The 13,558-nt window shown below is 39.9% G+C and overlaps 1 protein-coding gene across 4 annotated transcripts; it reads left to right on the top strand.

Moving 5' to 3' along the window:
* Positions 1–166: 166 nt before the first annotated feature.
* On the top strand, positions 167–12,566 carry pfkfb2b (6-phosphofructo-2-kinase/fructose-2,6-biphosphatase 2b). Of its 4 annotated transcripts, none has more exons than XM_074639792.1 (16): positions 167–310; positions 688–843; positions 1,496–1,621; positions 2,610–2,706; positions 3,772–3,838; positions 4,042–4,116; positions 5,234–5,290; positions 5,447–5,571; positions 5,762–5,969; positions 6,173–6,319; positions 7,832–7,936; positions 8,045–8,174; positions 8,258–8,320; positions 8,409–8,473; positions 9,223–9,390; positions 11,919–12,566. In XM_074639792.1, the coding sequence occupies exons 2-16, from the start codon at positions 759–761 to the stop codon at positions 11,982–11,984; spliced, it is 1,584 nt and encodes a 527-aa protein (XP_074495893.1). In that variant the 5' UTR covers positions 167–310; positions 688–758; the 3' UTR covers positions 11,985–12,566. The 4 variants fall into 4 exon arrangements, with proteins under 4 accessions (XP_074495893.1, XP_074495901.1, XP_074495909.1 ...); XM_074639800.1 differs by lacking the exon at positions 9,223–9,390 and adding an exon at positions 10,081–10,103 and having other exon boundaries at positions 170–310; positions 11,919–12,123; XM_074639808.1 differs by lacking the exon at positions 9,223–9,390 and having other exon boundaries at positions 170–310; positions 11,919–12,123.
* The last annotated feature ends 992 nt before the right edge of the window (positions 12,567–13,558 follow it).

The raw sequence follows: 13,558 nt of genomic DNA, 5'->3' as shown, positions 1-13,558 counted from the left end.
TTTTTGTTCTCAGGTGCTTTTTTGAATGAGTGATGGATGAGGGCTGTGCTTTTGACGTATGATGATCTATTATCAACTTTACGGTAGTAATAAAAAAGTGACGTAGAGGCACACACACACACACACACACCTCCAACTTGGAAGGACACCAGCCGGCCGAGGAGGCACCTCCGCACCAAGGACAGGCCGAGCACACTGGCTCCTCCGGCCGCAGAGGAGGGCGCAAACTCTCGGTCCGACAGGTCGTGAGATCCACGTCCGAGGCTGAAGCTTCCAGACCGGCAGGACTCATTGTTTTCTTACCGACCAGGTAAAAAAATTAAAAAAACCAAATGAATAGGCTTATGATGCGTCCTGCATAGACTATTATGTCATCAATTCCATGTGATTTATACTGTCGCATGAACTCAGTCACCCTGGTTAGAGACGAAATCATTGCTTGCTCTTATGATGCGGCTTTGTAAATACCCAGTGAGCTCAGCCAAGCGGATTTCTTCTCCTTTAGTAAGAGATGATGTGGCATCCTTTTGCTCCTCTGGTTGATGCTACCGGGGGTACTTAAAGAAAGCCATGTCAGAACATATTTATAGAGGATCCATAGCTTTGTGTTGCAAGATCCTGTTATATGCATGGAAGTATAATAGGCTGCATTATAGGCCTACATTTATCTGACTCCTCTGTTTCCAGACCAGCTTGGACAATGCCCTACTGAGACAGACAAGAGAGAGCTGATTTTGACTCAAACAAGACTTTTCAACATGTCGAACATCAACATAGACAACGGTTCTGCAAACTCTGCAGAATCCAAGAAAGCAGACCTGAGAATGAATGAGAAGAAATGCTGTAAGTAAAAGTCCAAGTTTCCACACAATAATTACATTTGAACATGCATGACTGACTACTTTATGAGTCCACACAGGTGCACTCCAGTGTAACATAACACCTTGTATTGTTCACTGTGGATTATCACCTTTCTGGGACACTGCAGCTAAATGACTAATAGACTCCAGCCTGCAAAAGACAGAAATAAAAAAAGTGAATTTCTCTAGGCGGAAAAAAAACCCATGTGTGACACCTGTGGTTTCCACTGTTCTTGAGGAAATTGCCTTTCTCTCCCAGGGTGTTTCTTCTTCTAATTTCTTCAGATCCTGTCCTTGATCCCAGTGCACTATATATATATATATATATTATGATTTTATTTTTTTACCAGTACACACATGGCCTAGTTATTATTTTGTCTTAATCATGCAAAGATGGCAACAAAATGCACTTTTGATACAGCATTTTCATTGGTTATGTTGAAATACAGCCAAACTGTTCCAAGACAATAAGTTTACAACTATATTACTTAAATTTCTCTGCCTGATATGCAGTATTTTTTGTTGTTATCTTTTCTCAGGGTGATTAACATTGGAGGGTCAGACATTATCTCCATAAAACTGTGTACGTTTTCTATTAATGTGCTTGACAAAATGTATGTCTGTCTCCTGTGTAGCATGGGCCTCCTATATGACAAATTCTCCAACGGTGATCGTAATGATCGGCCTGCCTGCAAGAGGGAAGACCTACATGTCAAAGAAACTCACACGTTATCTCAACTGGATCGGAGTCCCAACCAAAGGTAGGTAGTACCTGACATGACCTGTTTTCCTTCTGAGTGTCTTAGTCTTAGTCAATTTATCCCGACTGTAAATTAAAGGGGACCTATTTAGCTTATTTTCATGTTTACATGCTTTAATGTTCAAAAAACACTTTACTTTTCTCATACCAGCAGCACCTCTTTTTACCCTCTGTCTGTTTGAGCCCCCCCCAACTCCATCAGCTGGCCCACTGTTGTGATTGGTCAACCGAACCAAACTCTTCGGACTCCGCTCCAGCTCCGCTCTAACTAGCTTTGTTCGAGGGCATGCCAAACTAGCGGTTATGCAAATGTCTTACTTGGTGACATCACCACGTTTCACAGAAGAAAAGGCAGGACTTCAATCAAAGCTTTTTAGGCAGTTCAGGAGCAGTGCTTCTGTGGGGGAGAGTAATTCCCTTTGGAGTGGACTTTGGGTTTATAACTTTGCAGACCTTTGATATGCACAAACAACTATACAACACACTAAAGGAACGGGGGCAAGCACAAAAGCATAATGGGTCACTGCACATATTTTAAATTATAATGGCCATCTTGTCTTCAACTATTCTCTGCTACTGTATATGGGTGCCATATTTAAATCAAATGTAGAGTATTTTGTGGTCTACAAACTCTAGTACTGTATTTAGTAGTTTTAAATCAATATTTTAAATCAGATTTTTATCTAAAAACCATTCAAACAACCTTATCAATATCTGTAGGAGAATCAAAAGGTCTTTGCCAATAATTCATCGAGGGTTATAAAATCAGGGTATTAAGATATATAAGATGTTAATTACTGGTGAAACAGTATTTTTTTTTTTTTACTTTCAAATACTTTGCAATGATGGTCTAAACGTTCTTTGGTATTGTTGTATGTAGCAACCCCGTTTGACATATGTACATTTAAATGTATGTGAAGGTATCTCAGAATAGGAGACTAAATTTAGCATCAGTTGAGTGTTAATGTCATGTGTTGTTCGTTTTGCAGTGTTTAACTTGGGCGTGTACCGCAGAGAGGCTGTCAGAGCTTATAAATCCTATGATTTCTTCCGCCATGACAATGAAGAAGCCATGAAAATAAGGAAGTAAGTTTCACTTTAACAAACGTGCTCATTGTGTGATGTTGTTCAGTCATTACAGAGGACATTATCTATCTATTAGTAAGAGAAGCTATAGCATCTCTACTGTCTGACATAGAGTCAACATGGCTCTGTTTGGTATTCTGAAGCCTCCACTGGCTGCATCAGTGACTAAGCTGTTTTTGGGCCAACAGTCGATATTCAGCCGGGGTCAGCGCAGTGTTCAAACTACCTTAAACCCCTGATCTATAGTTAATGTACACTCACAGACACACCAGATGACAAAGTATCACCACTAAACTCTTGTTGTTATTCGTTTGTATTCAGATCAACCAAAAAGATATATAACCGTCTCTTTCCTTCACAGTCTTATCCAGCAGTGGTAATTGAAATGGAGTTTGTCGTTCATGGCTACCATGAAAATGTGACAGCCTCTTGACAGAATGACAGTGCTGAATCGTGACCTAGATATTAAACAAGCTGCCGCTGTCACTCTGAAGCTGACAAAAGCCCGCCAGGGTGTTTCATGATATCCAACCTGGGTCAAACAGTAGCTGTAATAAAGTGTTTGTCTTCTTGCTATTGGCGGTATCGGCTGGGTGGGGTTAAAGGAATAGTACGCCTTTTCGCTATCTTGCCGAGAGTTAGATGAGAAGTGGGGGCCAGATGGATGGGATTTACTGAACAAAACAGAACTAGATTGTCCCAAATCTATATTGTCCTCCTGAGTTTAAGAGATAGTGACATTTTGGGAAATAAGCTTCTTCGCTTTCTTGCCAAAAGTTAGATGAGAAGATTGATACTGCTCTCGTCAAGCCTGTTACTTAGCTTAGCATAAAGACGGGAGACAAGGGGAAACAGCTAGCCTGGCTCTGTCAAAAGTTGACAAAATCCACCTGCCCTGCAGGTAGACTAAATCAACCCCCAAAAATATTACTTTTCTGTCAAAAGAATAGTCACAATGAAAGCCGAACTCAGTAACGGACACACATGCAATGTAAATGTCTATGATTGGGGCTTTTAGTAGGCTCTTATAGAGGACTGCTTCCATGTTTTCTCTCTCTCCCACAGGCAGTGTGCTCTGGTAGCTCTGCAGGATGTGAAGGCGTACCTGTCGGCGGAGGGAGGTCAGATCGCGGTGAGTCCTCTCTGCTGCTGTCTCTCTATGTCTCAATGTTGACTCATTTCCAAAAGCTAAAATATATCCAGAACAGAAACACATCTGGCATTATGACAGGCTTAATCCTGATCTGTCCTTCAAACGTTTCACCATAGAACGCCCACATTAATAGGCTACATGAGGAATGTGTTCCCCCCCCCCCGTTGTGTTCCTTTTATTAGGTGTTTGACGCAACAAACACAACAAGAGAACGGCGAGACCTCATTCTAGCTTTTGTGAAGGAGAATTCATTCAAGGTAAGACTGGCTAAATTCATAATATGTTCATATTTTGCAATTAGTTCATCTTTTCCCTCTTGGGTTTTGGTGAAAATTAGAATTTGCTATTTATTGACTATGTAACTTTCTCTGAACAGCAGCAGCCACTGTGGCCATAAGTGGCTGAAAAATAATGACACATTAATTTGGCCTTCATCTCCCATGACTATTTAGAGTCAGCTGCTTTTAAGACATCATCATGTGCATTTGTAACCTATAGCCTTAAGTGTGATGCAACAGAAGCACAAGTAGAGAAGGAGCAAAAAAGTCAGTGAACATTCTCGGTTAAGCATAAATTGATTTAGTTTAGATATACTCTCAGAGGTACCCTGTAGAGTTTTTGACCAGTAGTAGCACTCTGGAGCAATGTTTTGATTGCATCTCCTACTTATGCTAGAGGACGCACATGCGAGTGGAACTCAATACTCACCCCTGCTTCCAGTTTCATGCTATTCCACTCATTGACGGCTTTTTTTTTTTTCCAGTAATGCAACAAGAAACGTAACATCACTAAATGCAGAGAAGAAGACTAACAGCTAAAAAAAATACACTTTGTAAATGTTTCATGAGGGAAGAAATGCACTCATCATTAGATGTCAATAATATCACAATTAATTTTGGCAAGAGCTTTAAATTTCCCGGACCATGTATTAGTGGGTATATATATCAACTGCCAACACGATTCATTTTGAATTACAAGGAGGCCTGAGGCTCTGCCAGTGGTCGTACAGACCACAAAGCACTTTGTGTTTTTGCTAAGGATGATTTCCAGACTGAGGTTGCAGATCTGTCTGCAGCTATTAAGTGACAAATGAGAGCCGTTGATAATCTTACAGCTCGTCCAATTGTTTACAATTATAGTTTGAATTTCTTAAATTCAGATAAGATAGGAGGTCTGAGGATAGGACATTGGAATTGCTTCTGTAATAGGAAGGTAGTAGTTTTCCTATCTTTGAAACTTAAGTTAAGATAGAACAAGCAGTTAGGATATTTTTCCATCATGAAGTCCATGGCTGATAATGTGACCCATGGCGTTGATTCAATTACAGGAAGCTTTTGCACATGTTGACCTCATGAGCTGCCTTCTTTCCAACAGGTGTTCTTCGTGGAGTCGGTGTGTGACGACCCAGAGGTCATTGCTGCTAATATTCTGGTACGATCTCATGTCACCAACGAGACTCAAAGGTTTGACTGTGACTTGTTGTCTGGCTCAAACCCATCATCTATTAATATTCACACTCTCTACAGTGTTATGTGAGCACCGCCGTGCTCACTCACATTGTTTGAATGTGCTGAATGCCTTTAACAGGAAGTGAAAGTGTCCAGTCCAGACTACCCTGAGAGACACAGAGAGAGAGTCATGGGAGATTTCCTCAAACGAATTGAGTGCTACAAGGTCACTTACCAACCGTTAGATCCTGATGATTACGACAAGTAAGAACTAATCTGCTTTTATTTGTGTTTTTTAAACATTATTTTGCTTATTTTGGAATGTTTTTTAACCAAGAAGTAAAATTACTTACATCTTCATATATCATTTTGTGGAATTATAGTTGCAGTTCAGAAAAAACACACTAGATGGTGTCAGTAAACAACCATTTGACTGATTCATTGGCACCTGCAGGGACCTATCGTTCATCAAGGTGATGAACGTGGGCCGGCGTTTCCTGGTGAACCGGGTGCAGGACTACATCCAGAGCAAGATTGTCTACTATCTCATGAACATCCACGTGCACTCTCACTCTCTCTACCTGTGTCGGCACGGAGAGAGCGACCACAACGTTGAAGGCCGCATCGGAGGAGACTCTGAGCTTTCTCCTGGAGGGAAACAGGTTCTCTTTCACAATCCTCATTTTATGAACTGCAAAAGCAGCGTCTTCTGAAAACCCAATTACAAGCCTCTCTCAGTGAGATCAGCTCAGTGGGATTAGGTGTACTTATCTGCCATATTATGAGCACTCGAGTCATAACCTTTATAAGGAATTAATGATGCATAGATGATTGGAAACCTTTCTCCGTCTGTCTCACTTCCCAGTTCGCCCATGCCCTGCGAGATTTCATTGAGGAGCACAAAATGGCAGATCTGAAAGTGTGGACGAGCCAACTGAGAAGAACCATCCAGACAGCGGAGGAGCTGGGAGTCCCTTATGAACAGTGGAAGATACTCAACGAGATTGATGCTGTCAGTACCCTCATCATCTAACCTACCACATTTTACAATTCTATGAATTTTTTCAGATTCATAGAGTTCTGGTTTAGATAGAGAGAAACTATATTTTGTATGTTTCTCTGAGACACTTCAGCGTCTTGACCGTACGTAACACAATACCAGAGGTGGAGGAAGTATTCAGATCTTTTACTTAAAGAGGACCTATTATGCTTATTTTCAGGTGCAGACTTGTACTTTTGGTTTCTACTAGAAAATGATTAATCGACTAATTGTTTCAGTTGTACTTGTATATACCGTTGGGTAGATTAATTTATGACAAAACATCATATTTTATAAGCTCTTTGTATGTTTTGCATTGTCGTGGCAACTTAAAATCAGTAGCTGTCCAGATTGAATAGGCAACACAATGCACAAACACAATATTTGTAATCAATTCTCCTAAAGATCTTTAATGCATGCACGCATGGCATTGTTCCTAGTGAATGAGTTCCCTGCAATGAGTTATATACAGCCTTATAAAGTAGCACAGACAACCATAAAACACCTCTCCGTGCCAGGTGTCAACATCGTCCACAGCATGGGATCTAAACAAAAGGGAAACTAACACATGGGTGACATCTAACACATAGGTGAACTGATAACCCAGGGCCATATAATTCCTGCTTTTCCCCATGCTCTGCAGTGTTATACTGTAAATGTATTTCATTTGATAGCTTACAACATCTGTTTCTTAAAGATTACAAAACTATAAGAAGACATTTCATTCAGATTGCATGCAAATAAACCTTTAATACTATAATTTCCATTACAGCATGCACATATCTGAATTTGTAAAGTAACTAGTAAGTAAAACTGTCAGATAATTGTAGTTGAGTTAAGTACAATATTTGCCTCTGAAATGTAGAAAGTGACTCAAGTAAGTACTAGTACCTCAAATTTGTACTTAAGTACAGCACAGTACTTGAGTAAATGTACTTAGCTACATTCCATCACTGCACAATACAAAAGTGAAAAGGGCTTCAGTGTAGAGGTACAAGGAGCTACAAAGCCACGAAGTATTTCAGTGCCTTAGCTCCTTCTCAAACATAAAGCAACATCCTGAGGAGAAACTAAAGGCCTCAAGAAAACCAAAGTTTCAAAACATACTAGTTACAGAAAAGACAATCTGAGGTAGCACAAGAAGAGAAACCTTTATTTAGTCGAGCATATTAATTATAACGCCAATCGGTTTAAACCTCACAGGGACTTCATTGGGACGAAATATTAAAAAAAAATTGATTACACCTGGTACTCTATAGACAATATACCGGGCATAAATATCAATGCATTCTCCTGTCAAAAGATACTGCTGCTATAATCTCTATGTGGACTATATTTAAATCCTGCAGTCATGTTTTCTTGGCAGAAATTTTAAAAATGAATGGAAGCGTTTTTGTTGTTGTTGTTGTTATGTGCAGTGAAAGATCTTCCATTCACCTTTTTACTTGTGCTTTTGACATTAAATGCTCTGTCTTCCTTGTCCAGGGTGTGTGTGAGGAGATGACTTACGAGATGATCGAGAACACGTTCCCAGAGGAGTTTGCTTTGAGGGACCAGGATAAGTACCACTATCGCTACCCAGGAGGAGAGGTGACCTGACACACTCCTTCCATACTTACTGTATGTTTCAGTAAAAACTTGTTTAAAAACATGGCGTTGTGCAGTGAGGTTAAATAGTCTATCCTCTTTGTCTTTCAGTCCTACCAAGACCTTGTCCAACGTTTGGAGCCGGTTATCATGGAGTTGGAGAGGCAGGGCAACGTGCTGGTCATCTGCCACCAGGCTGTGATGCGCTGTCTGCTAGCTTACTTCCTGGACAAGAGTGCAGGTCAGATAGAGCAAACACACACATATACACATACTACATCACACCAGCAGATGATAACATTTACTCTCTTCTTCATCCCATAGAAGATCTACCATACATGAAATGTCCGCTCCACACAGTACTCAAGTTAACCCCTGTTGCATATGGTAGGTCTTTACCTTAGCTTTCAATGTTCTTTTTTCCCCCTCATAATATGCATGTTTTATTTAAATGCATTTTATTTTTATCTCCTAGGTTGTAAAGTGGAAATGTTTTATCTTAACGTGGAGGCAGTGAACACACATCGAGACCGGCCTCTCGTAAGTCGCTCTGGATCGAGCTGAAGCATCGCATTGTTGCATACGTGTGCATTCAGCGTTGAATTAAAGCTTCAAATGTGGTCATATATTATGCAAATTATGTTTTATTGTTTACTTACACTTTAATAATTCAAAACAGCAAATTTCCACATCTAATCCAAAATCCAATAGGCTGGTTGTTTGTTAAGTCTGCTCTTCATCCCCTGTGTGAGGCTTTGCTGCCTTGACTCCCTTTCCTGTATCCTTGTTTTGTTGTGTTCCTTTTATCTTTAACCTTAAAGAATCAGCCTGGCTTGAGCTGCGAACTAATGAACGATAAGTCGGTTGTTAATTTGGGGTTATTTTTACCTTGATGGAGGCAATGGCTGATCCTGCTACCTTGCTTGGCTGATCTAATCATTACTATTGCATCCTGATATTAAGATTATGTGAACTCTGTGAAAGACTGCTGTGTTTGAGCTATTAGTCCCATTTTTAAATCTTTTATTAATCTTGATTGGAGCCGGTGTTTGTCTTGTCTGTCCTGTGCAATCAGAGCTGTGCTTACAGTTCATTCATATTTTGTGTTGTGTGGTGGAATAACGTGGTTTGAACAACGTCTGTCGCTTAAAACGGCTTCACCTGTTGCTGTGGATCGACGTCGAGAGGACGGCTAATTTGCTTGGCTGTGTCTGGTCAGGTGTCCCTTACTTCTCCCCCCCGGGTGTTTGTATGTTCCTTAACACTTGCGGTATTTCATCTCCTACCAGGATAAAAACCCGAGGGACTCTTCTCTCATACATCGGCGGAATAGTTACACGCCCTTGTCCAGTCACGACCAGGTCAAGCGTCCCAGGCTCTACAGCGCGGGCAACCAGCCCTGGCTGCCGCTCGCCCCCACCCCATCAGCTCTGATGCCAGAGGGACGGCAAAGCCAAGTTAGTGCCAGAGTTACAGGCTCCCCCTCTAAATCAGTCACAGTCAACTTTAATCAGTCACCCCCCACCACAGTTGTAACCCTGTGTTTGGCATTACCTCGGCTCAGTTGTGTATCCTCTCGATGATCTTAGTGTCTGTGTCAAGAAATTACGTACATCATGGAATCCATCTCTCTATCTATCTTTCTCTCTCAGGGCATGTTTGGATCTTGAATGGGTTGCTCTCTTCTTTCTACGTTGTCTGTTTCCAAAGTCAGATGTTTGTCTTGCTTGACCTCTGCTTCCCCACTGGGCTGTCTCCGGCTTGAATATGCAGAACGGCATGTCTACTTCTTTGAGTTAACTTTATGGGATACAAAAGACACACAAACATCAAAGACATCTTGTACTGTATTTTGTTACAAGTGATAATGTACACATTATTAGCTATACATAACCTCCATAAATCTACAGTGATGATTCCATTATTTTTTTTAAAAACTGAAATCCATTTGGGAATAATTTGAGAGCAATTTGAGAAAATTCACATAATACACAAATGACAGATTTCAAACTTTCAAAAATGCATATTCATATTCGTATGTGTTGTGTATTTGTTGGCCTTGCCTTGTGGATACAGTGCTTCAGCCCCTCTCCACATCTCTATATCTCTCTCTCTCTTTCTCCACTTCCTCTAAACCTGTTTTACAGCCTCGAATAGGAAGCTGCTGTCTGTGAGTATTTTGGAGATTCAGTACATGTTAGGCAACCCTTCATTTTCTTTCCCACACTTCAACTCATGTCATTGTAACCCATGTCAATCTGTTGTCACAGTGGTGTATTTTTATGGTTTTCAGTCTTTGAGTTTCTCTAACCTTCCATGAACTTTGCACTTTAATTAGAACGAAAGCTGCTTTCATCTCAGCGGCCTTATCAAGAAAGCCCTATTAGACACTGATTCTTTGTGTAATGGCTAGAAGGGAACGAGCAAACTAGAGAAACTCTCGCAAGATAGTTACTGTTAGGCATTGGCCTCTAATGGTTGAGGTTAGGCATTGACCTTGAATAGTTAAGGTTAGGCATTGACCTTGAATGGTTAAGGTTAGGCATTGACCTTGAATGGTTAAGGGTAGGCATTGCCCTTGAATAGTTAAGGTCAGGAATTTACCTTGAATAGTTAAGGTTAGGCATTGGACTCCAATGGTTAAGGCTAGGCATTGAACTTGAATGGTTAAGGGTAGGCATTGCCCTTGAATAGTTAAGGTTAGGCATTGACCTTGAATGGTTAAGGGTAGGCATTGACCTTGAATGGTTAAGGGTAGGCATTGCCCTTGAATAGTTAAGGTCAGGAATTTACCTTGAATAGTTAAGGTTAGGCATTGGACTCCAATGGTTAAGGCTAGGCATTGCACTTGAATGGTTAAGGGTAGGCATTGCCCTTGAATAGTTAAGGTTAGGCATTGAACTTGAATGGTTAAGGGTAGGCATTGACCTTGAATGGTTAAGGGTAGGCATTGCCCTTGAATAGTTAAGGTAAGGAATTTACCTTGAATAGTTAAGGTTAGGCATTGGACTCCAATGGTTAAGGCTAGGCATTGAACTTGAATGGTTAAGGGTAGGCATTGCCCTTGAATAGTTAAGGTTAGGCATTGACCTTGAATGGTTAAGGGTAGGCATTGACCTTGAATGGTTAAGAGTAGGCATTGAACTTCAATGGTTAAGGGTAGGCATTGCCCTTGAATAGTTAAGGTCAGGAATTTACCTTGAATAGTTAAGGTTAGGCATTGGACTCCAATGGTTAAGGCTAGGCATTGCACTTGAATGGTTAAGGGTAGGCATTGCCCTTTAGTTTGGGCATTGACCTTCAATGGTTAAGGTTAAGCATTGCCCTTAAGGTTGGGCATTGACCTTGAATGGTTAAGGTTAGGCATTGATCTTGAATGGTTAAGGTTAGGCATTGACCTTAAGTTTAGGCATTGACCTTGAATGGTTAAGGTTAGTCATTGCCCTTAAGGTTAGGCATTGACCTTGAATAGTGAAGGTTAGGATTGGTCGTCAGGCAGCAAGTCTCACAAGAGCTTTTACAAGTTTTTACAGATCTCAGACCAGATTTCGCAATTAGCGGCCTATCTTCTTGACACGACCGATACTTTGGTAGTTTAATCAATAGCTGTGACAATGAAATCAACTTCAGTAAACTCTTTGATGATAGTATTTGTTAGACACCTAGATATATTTCTAAATGGGGAAATTAATGAAGGAAATCTAAGAGCATTTGAGTATTGATTTTATTGTTATTGCATAATATTTAGTGTGCTTACGATAGGAGCCAATCATACATAGGGTCAGAATGTGATTATTAATTAATCACTTCTTGATAATGTGCTAAAGAGTCTCCACTAATGTGGGATTCAAAGAATGACCTCATTTTCCAAATAGGAACTTAAGACTCCTGGGCCCCCCCGGGAAGCTGTTAGCTTCCTCAAATAGGATTTGCTGCTGTAAGGCATTAATTTGTGAATTTCAGTGACATTTTCTTTCTCTTGAAGGAATCCCTGTGCGAAGGAAGTGACTCTGACAGCCCCGAGGAAACTAGTGGCTCTGTCCGCTTCTGAGTGAAGATGATTGCCTCTTTCTTCATGACATGGCACAATTTGTGCAAAAGTTCTGGGTTCAGTCATGAACCAAAAGATTGTTTTTTTCAAACCACATTTTTGGAAATGATGGTCAGATTATAAGGTTAAGATTAAAAAAATTGTTTTGCTCCTATCTATCTCAACCTCTGTTTAACTTTACTCTGCATGCTGAGGCTTTGAACCGGAAGCCTTTTCATTAGTATCATAACACAGCATGTGCGACAAAATCAATCATTCAACCAAAAGAACAGGCGACTAATCCTCATTGTAAATACTACAATGCCTTACTGCACTTTAAGTATATCGTAAGCTCCTCTTTATGAATGTAACAACAACAATTATGCGTCATTATGATGAAAATCAATCTTCATTATTGCAGATAGAATATGTTATAAAGTAGATGCTGTAAAAATATTTTTATAATGAACGATCTGTAGTTGTGATTATTGTTATAAAATGTATTCTTAGCCATCATCTATTATGTCTTATGTTACTGATTTGGTTTAGATTTGAGAGAATGTACTTGTCGGGTTCTGAAGGAAATTAAAATACTATATTTGAGTTTCTTTCTTCTGTTTTGGAAGCCTTGTATGTTGTATGTCTTGTTAGATAAATCCACCACATTGCTGGACATACTGTATACCAGCAGTAGTTAAAGAAACTCCATTTGCATATATCTAATGTATTAACCTGGTGTTATCTGTCACAGTGTACACTAAATCTTTTAATCCATTGTTCATCTTGCCTGTATATCACAGAAAGGGATTTTGTGCAACAAAAATACAACATGTTGATGACATCTGTGTTCATGTTATCATACTGGCCAAACATTTCTTTACAAATGGCTTTGCTTCAGGCCTCAGTTATTGAAAGAGATATGAAATCAAGGGCATTACAGTTTATGTTTAGGGGACAGATGGGTATAAAACCTTACAAATTTATTCTGTCAAATCTAAGCAGAAAAAAACTGTTATTACTTAAACGTTACAGGGGTAGTTGAGATCAGTTAAAAAGACTACAGTAGTGAAGTACAGAGAGGTTGTGTTCCAAGGCTGCATGTTTGGGTGTTAGCGTAGTTACAAATGTCAACGGGATTTAGAATGAGCTTTTCTTACTTCAACAGAACAGAACAAGGATGTAGCCTATAAAGATAAGATAAGATATTCCTTTGTTAGTCCCGCAGTAGGGAAATTTGCAGTGTGAAGCAGCAAAGGGGATAGTGCAAAAATACTAGAAGCATCAGCTAACACAGTAAAAAAAAAAGAGCTAAACAAAGTGTAACAAAATATGAACCATTTAAATAGAAGGAAGTATAAAAATATGAGCAGTATATACAGTATTGACAATAAACAAACTATTAACAAAATTGCACAAGTGGAAAATGATATTGCAAAGAGAAATGGATACAGCTTTGGAGCCCCAGGGCCCTGTTCATTCCTATGAAAGTTGCTCAGTGGCGTATGAAACAAAAAAAAGTTAAACTTCCAAGAATAAAATCACCCACATCCTCATGGCTATTTTCCACATCCTTGGGACCCAAAGAGCAAGCGCAA

Source organism: Sebastes fasciatus, chromosome 1, assembly GCF_043250625.1.
Source record: "Sebastes fasciatus isolate fSebFas1 chromosome 1, fSebFas1.pri, whole genome shotgun sequence".
Classification (NCBI taxonomy): Eukaryota; Metazoa; Chordata; class Actinopteri; order Perciformes; family Sebastidae; genus Sebastes; species Sebastes fasciatus.
Note: the sequence above shows the minus strand (reverse complement) of the source record. Positions and strands in the feature narration are given on the sequence as shown.

Coding starts and splice junctions, on each gene's coding strand:
- pfkfb2b (XM_074639790.1), top strand. CDS start 759: ATGTCGAACATCAACATAGACAACGGTTCTGCAAACTCTGCAGAATCC. Junction 2,707..3,771: donor GAAGCCATGAAAATAAGGAA/GTAAGTTTCACT, acceptor TCTCTCCCACAG/GCAGTGTGCTCTGGTAGCTC. Junction 5,970..6,172: donor TTTCTCCTGGAGGGAAACAG/GTTCTCTTTCAC, acceptor CTCACTTCCCAG/TTCGCCCATGCCCTGCGAGA.